The following is a 7,658-nucleotide window of genomic DNA, read 5'->3' as shown; positions in this document are numbered from 1 at the left end:
AAAAAAAACACCAAAACAAATGTAAGGATTTTTAACATTTAAAAAAAGTCATTATTTCCAATCCGTTTTTTCCCGATGAACTATTACTTCTCTAACTTCCTTTAATACGAAGATTCCATGGGTTTCTTTTTTTACTAACAATTATTTCAGCAGCATTTCTAACGTGTGTGTGTGTGTGTGTGTGTGTGTGTGTGTGTGTGTTTAATAGAAAACGCTCCAGACAAGACCTGAAACCACTTGATGTAAGTAGCAAACAAGACCAAAAGATAATCATCGAAAAGACAGAAGATGCCTATTGACTTTAATCTTAAAAGACCAACTTAATAGGTAGGAGGAAAACAGCCAGCAGGAAGAGAGTTCCACAACCTTGCAGTTCTTGGAAAGAAGCTATTGAAATAAGAAACGGTATTACAATGAGATATTAAAACAGGAAATTAATGGAGATCACTAGACCAACGAGTCACTCTAGTTGAAACAAAGAAACCAATGAATAGGTCAGACAGTTCTGAAGAAAGAAATCTATACTCTAATAATTTTTTTTTATATTAATATTAACCCCCCCTTTTTTTTCTATTTATTTGAAAAGAAAATACAACTTTGTTATATATGGTTCATGGTATTGCATTCATCTGTAAAAGAACTAGCTAATTTGCATCTTCTTTTAAACATTCATTTTTATAGTGATACACTAGAGACATTGAAATGGACGGATAGAGGTCATTCCAGTTACGTCTACATTTGTCTTATCCATCCACGCAAATTCTGTCGAAGTAAAAAGTAAAACGGTACCTTTTCACACGGACGTAGTTCAAGACTATACCACGTGACAGGGTGTCCACTTCTTTTTTTATCCAATCAACGTTCCAAGAAACAAACTTTTATAAAATCTTTTCCTGATAGCCTTCGTTGGAACCGGTCAAATATCTATATAAAGACACTGCACGCCAAACCAAAATCAGTTTAGTTCATGATGCAGTAAGCAATTTGCTGTCTGACTGACTCCATCGAGGTTCGATGTAAAAGCACCAACATAACTTCGTGTGCATCATACATTTAAATTCTCAAGTACCATATCAACGAGAATTAATATTTTCCTTTTTTACCTCTTTTTGCCTCTCATATTAACGTTCGAATCTCACTGGATGACCCCCCCCCAAAAAAAAACGACCTTGTGTCACATCAGACATGTATGGAGTAAAATTATCACATTACTGGAACTCACTAATATAACAAATTTTATTTCCTTTTGTTTGCACAAAGAAGAAACGTTTTTCTCTAAAGAAAAACATGATTTCCTTAGTCGAAGAAGGATTTCCCTTTTCTCCTTTTTTTTGCTACAGTTCTTTAACTCCAGTTCTATCCGACTCTAATTAAGAGAAAAATATATGAAGTCCTCGCGACTGTACATGGTTTTAATATACTAACATTTGTTTCCAGGAAACTCTGTAGTGAAGCCAAGACTACAATTTCTCCATTACATGTCTCTTTTTCTCTACTCTTCCCTTTCCCCCTTCCTTCCTTCCTTCTTTCCCCTTTCCTCAAAAATGTGACCAGAGGTTGTAACCAATCAGGACGGAGAACAGTTCTGATAGGAAAGACAAAAAGAGAGATACAAAAAGTGTTGGAAGCAAAAAAAGACGGAGACGCGAGTGGTTCCAGAGTAAGGGGACAAAAAAAATCACAAACTTTCTATAACCCGATACCACTTGTACGCTGAAATGAATATAAAACCGTTTCGTTTGGAAGTTCCTTTGGTTCTTTATTATTATTACCAGGCCGGTTTATAAATTTCGACGACTCCCCAAAAAGGGGGACCCGCCGAAATGGTGACCTACCCAACAAGAATTACATTATGGTAACCGCCATAACTCTTTACAAGAACATTTCCACGTGTTGCTGAACAATGGACGCATATAAAAATACAACACACACACACACACACACACACACACACACACACACACACACAAAAAAAAAATGATTTGATTTATCCATTGTTAAATAAAACTTTATTATAAATGTTAAAATTCGTTTTCGCCATAATGCTGATTCTGACACCATTTTTATAATTTTTTTATTAGGGGTTGGGGGACATTTATCTATGCTCACACTGCTGCTCTGAAACCAGGCATCAGTGAATGTCGACCAAATCCCCCACATTTTAATTAATCCTCTATTAGTTTTTTTCGGTTTCCTTATGAGATGATCATCTTTAGTTAACTATTACGTGTAATTATATTCATGCAGATATTCTACATGATTTATACTTGCATAATATTTGCATGAAAAGCTTATAATAAACAACAAACCTCTTTCTATATATATTCATGTATACGCATATATATTTGTTTAAAAAGTTTTGCCTACCAAACTCCTTTGTCAATTTTTGGTCTACAGACATGAAACTTCATATATAGGGTATTCGAACCCATGCAAAACTTTACATTCAGGTTTTAGTCAGGGAAAATCAGTGCAAAATTATGAAAATTAAAAAAATGGATTTTGTTAGGTGAAGGTCAAATGACGGCATTACAAATATGTATGTGTAACGTAATAGCTATTGATTCATGTTTTAATTTTTAGCCTTGCAGCAAACATATCTTCATAGCTCAGGCATTAACGTTAAAGGAAAAAGTAAATCGTAAGCTGAACGTTTTGGTTTCGATTCTCAGTGGTGGCGCACGAGTCATTTTTTAAAATCTTTTTAAATCATTAATATATATTGGGTCCAGTATAATATAATAATAAATACGAAATTAATCAAAATATCATATTTAAAGATAAATTGTGACCGGGCTATTCTGGGTAGCCTGCTAGTAGTATTCATAAAAAGGACTGCGACTAGTAACAGTCGTCTGTGAGAAAGAGGTTGCAAAGAAGAAGACAGGGCGGGGCAAATTAAATTGCGGATACGTTACTGCATCTTATCAAGAAATTTCAAATGAGGTAGAGATTCACCAGTTCGACAACAATACTTGCGCGAGCCTTTTCTAGTCTCACACGAAAACATGCGTTCACATCGTAAGCTATATTACTTGTCATATACATATGTGCACACAAACATATGCGCGCACACATACGCGCACTCGTACGCACACATGGACTACGTCACTTCCCCTTTCAAAGGAAATCAACAACAACTATGTAGATGAGGATGACAGTCCGCAAAAACAAAAACAAAAAATGAATGCAAAAATTATGAAGTCTCATCTCAAAGGATTAAAATATAAACAAAAATAATAAAATAATAAATAAAATCTCTACAATTATATAAATGCAGCTTTGTGTGTGTGTGTGTGTGTGTGTGTGTGTGTGTGTGTGTGTGTGTATGAGTTCATTCCTTATAGACGAAACGGCTGAATAGATTTTCTTTAAAATTTACCGAACTTTAGTGTATAAGTCTAGGAGTGATCTTAGTTAAGTTTTGTCTCAGAATACCCCCATTAATTACCGATAATTGAAACCGTTATTTTAATTTATCTATCATCGATAAAGCCATTTTTCCATGTCATCGGTTAGCAACAATGATAGAACAACGGGCCGTGAAAATTCTACTGTGGGTAAGTTGATAATGTATGTTTTTTTTTTTTTGTTTTTTTTGCATGACGTGGTCTGTAGGTTCAAACTTCACACGTAAATTTCTTATTTATTTTTACATTAACTGCAAAGAATTTTATAATACTTGAAAATTTATGTGTGTGTAAGAGGTGGATGTAGTTTGTTTGAAGCATTGTATAGTATGTCGTTAAATAGGATTGTAGAAGGCGGTACAATGCAGAGGTAACGGAAAGACACAAGCTGAAGCAGGTGAGAAAGTCTTATTAATACAAATTACAAATACATGTGTACATATTCATATATTCCTTATATACATTATATTTATATTTGCATCATGGTTACCTGGGAAAGTCGGTCTGGTGGTATATCCGTGTTATATAATATTTCGAGAAAGCTCTCTTCGTCAGATATTTATTTGACTTTGGTTCAAACGTGCTGTTGTGAACAGTGACAGTCCCATTTATGTAGGTGTGTGTGTTTTGTTTGTTTTTTTTTGTTTTTTTTTGCATAATGCAGTCTGTAGGTTCAAACCACACATGTAAATTTCTTAATGTTTTTTTTCGTTAACTGGAAAGAAGTTTACATAAAATAAAATGATTTTATAAAAGAAACAGTAGGTCTTCTAGAGTGCAATGTAGAATAACATATTTTGGACTAAGTTACTGCATGGAGGCATGTGAAGCTTACTTCCAGGCGATTTCACGGATTTTGATGACAATAAAAATATAGGAGTGTGAAATATTCGTTGATCATCATTCAATCCCAGGCAACGTCGGGTCTCCCTGCTAGTATTTAATAAAAACAACATGTGGGGTTCATAGCGTTTATTATAGAAGTGAAGGATATAAGGTACACTTTTGTTAAAGGAGAAATTTTTCCAACGGCTTTTAGATCTTCACATACATTTGTAAATCCTGAAATCAATGTTCATGCTCATATTAAAAAACACATTTTTATTGTTGAAAAAATATTTATTTATATCAATTGCATAAAATGTACAGTATTAATAATAATAATAATAATAATAATAATAAATTAACATTCATTATTTTTATTAAAATCTCCGTGTCAGCACTTCGTTCTTCTTCCCGTTTCTGTCCATTTAAGCAAGACTGAGATCCCATTCAAGACACAAAATGGATTTTCCATTTCTTCTGTCTTTTGTTTCCATTCTAAACTGGTAATCTCCCTGAAATAGAAACAATATTGAAGAGATTGTGTCACTAAAAGTTATACATATATAAACGTAGAAAATAAAAAGATAAAATAAATATTTTATTTAATTTCTTATCTTACATTAAAATATTTAGTTTATTTGTTGCTGCTTGTATGCTGTTGTTTGTTTGTTTGTTTGTTTGTTGAGCATCATCATCATCTATAATATAAATTTCACCTGTCTGTTTAAATGTATGTATGTATGTATGTATGTCAGGTCATGTCATATGCTACTGGTACCATGTAACCCAGTACTACCTGCCTCATGGTCGGATCACCGGCGACTAAACTAGTTCCCCCACCAGACTGGTTTGGTGAGGAGGGTGGCTAGTCTCCCTGAAGGATTAAAAACAAACCTTCCAAAGGGCGAATGAACCCTTTTTTGGGGTCAACAGCCAACTAGCACCGTGTGCGTTTGTGTGTATGTATGTGTGTGTTGGGGTGGAGAGGGCTCCCATAAGCCGTGGTGAAGGCAACCTTTCTAGGAGAAGCAAATCTTTGATTTAAAAAACCGTAAAGCAGGAGACCAGTACCCGCATTAAGCTGGTCTGCAGTTTAACTTGTTGCTGGCTATCTTGCTCTTGCTTATTGCTGGATCTCAACATTTTGAATCGAGTGAGAGACTTAGCTGTCGTACAAAGCTAAGACTCTGTAACATCATCTGTGTATAGATACTCCCTCAGGCATTTGTCTAGTAAAATGGTCCTGTGGTGATGGATGTCATTTTTGGGCTCATGGACTTTAAGTGTCTGAGGGAGTGGCACTCGTCTGATAAGACATTGCAATCATCATGTATGTATGTATGTATGTATGTTTTCGACAGAGGCGACGGACTTTCACGAGATTGGTATCGTTTTGAAGCTCGACCCTTCGGACGACGATTTTTTTTCCGATATTTTCGAAAGTCATCCCCTCTTTTTGATTGATTAACTTTAATTTAAACCTACGTCACTTCCTGTTTGGCGATGGGCGCAACAGCAAAGACGTCAGTTTTATTTTTTCGCTGTCTTTTCCTCGTTCGCAGTACGTGTTCGAGCCTATCTACCTACTACGACTTTTTTTTTTTTTTGCTCAACACACACCTCCAAACACGCGGGCAACGCCGTGCACCCAGGTGAGTTTATAATGATTTGTTGGCATTGGTTTCCCTTATATCTTTCTATTAAGAATTCTTTGTAGAAGGATGTCGGGCGCTTAATGGAAGAGACCACGTGGAGCTTTCCAATGACCCTAAATGAAAAAGCTGGGTCTGAACTTGGCACATCTAGGTTATCAATCACTTAGATATCGTCATCTCTCTGCTGCTGCTGCTGCTGCTGCTGCTGTTTATTTGCTTGTTCGTTAGTCACTCAATCAAATCGACCATGAACATGATTCTACCAAATTTTCCATATAATAAGTAGCTCTTTTATCGTATTACATTGTATTACAGGCAAATACTAAATTACACAGTGCAATGCAAAAAAAAAAAAAATAAATAAATAAATAAAATGAAATACAGGCCATCGGTGGCTATTTTTATATATTTTTTATATATTTTTTATATATTTTTTATATATTTTTATATATTTTTATATATTTTTTATATATTTTTTATATATTTTTTATATATTTTTATATATTTTTATATATTTTTATATATTTTTTATATATTTTTATATATTTTTATATATTTTTTATATATTTTTATATATTTTTATATATTTTTTATATATTTTTATATATTCTTTATATATTTTTATATATTTTTTATATATTTTTATATATTTTTTATATATTTTTATATATTTTTTATATATTTTTATATATTTTTTATATATTTTTATATATTTTTTATATATTTTTATATATTTTTTATATATTTTTTATATATTTTTATATATTCTTTATATATTTTTATATATTCTTTATATATTTTTTATATATTTTTTATATATTCTTTATATATTTTTATATATTTTTATATATTTTTATATATTTTTATAGATTTTTATGGCATCAAAAATCTATTTTTGGCCTTCTTTTTTGTTGAATTAGGTAGAGTTTTCTTTTTTGGCAAAATTTTTATTTTTGAGAATTTTGCAGGGAATCTTAGTGATGAACAAAAACAAGAGTATGCTCTTCTCTTGTATCACAGACAAATACAAAACCATTTTAACGTTTTGAACATTTATGTAGATTTATATACTTGAATAACGTTTATTAACAACTTGCTTGCCTTAATTAATGCAAAGCCTAAAAGGCAACATCTCTTGACACTCGGTCAAAAACGTCCTCTAAATCCACACACAAGAAAAAAAACATATATATACAGGTTCTTCTTCTTACCAATTACTTCTTTTGCATTTGTCTAAGGGCAAATATATGTTCCTTTCCCCAAGCATAAAAACAAAATATGATTATCTGTTTTTTTTGTTTGTTTTTTTTTTCTTTTGCTGTACTATTAATTCTAACACAATGTTGTACACGTTGGCATCACACATTTCACATTGAATATTTCACCTAATAATTTAATGAATAAAAACTCACTTTTACAGGATACGGACCGTGTTGAAATAAAAACGTTATTATTTAGAAAGCCATTCTTAATATTGGGAGGGGACGGTACTTTTTTTTTAAAAACTATTCTGTACTTTCTCCTAACAATTTAATAATTCTTAATATGGGGAGGGTAGGATAATATTTACACATTTCTACGCACTGGCATCACAAATTTAACAAAACTTCTCAACAACTTCAATAACTTCGACATCCATTCTCTACATCTGAGTTCTCACCAATCTCTATAATTGCTTATCACCTCTCAACCTACTAGTACTTTAGCTGCACTTTCCATGCAACGCATGTCCTCAACTCTCGTTGCCAGTTTTTACTTCTAGACATAA

The 7,658-nt window shown here is 32.6% G+C and overlaps 1 protein-coding gene across 1 annotated transcript in view; it reads right to left on the bottom strand.

Annotated features, from left to right (window-relative positions):
• Positions 1–4,508: 4,508 nt before the first annotated feature.
• Positions 4,509–7,658, bottom strand: part of LOC145247865 (ganglioside GM2 activator-like) — a 22,936-nt gene continuing 19,786 nt past the window's right edge. The window contains exon 4 of the mRNA XM_080109483.1: positions 4,509–4,747. Coding sequence (XP_079965609.1) covers positions 4,661–4,747 — 87 coding nt within the window. The 3' untranslated portion in view covers positions 4,509–4,660. The remainder of the gene's footprint in view (positions 4,748–7,658) is intronic.

The sequence above is a fragment of the Euprymna scolopes genome, chromosome 26 (genome assembly GCF_053919585.1).
Source record: "Euprymna scolopes isolate OS-2025 chromosome 26, ASM5391958v1, whole genome shotgun sequence".
Taxonomy (NCBI): Eukaryota; Metazoa; Mollusca; class Cephalopoda; order Sepiida; family Sepiolidae; genus Euprymna; species Euprymna scolopes.
This window is presented reverse-complemented; position numbering and strand designations above follow the sequence as displayed.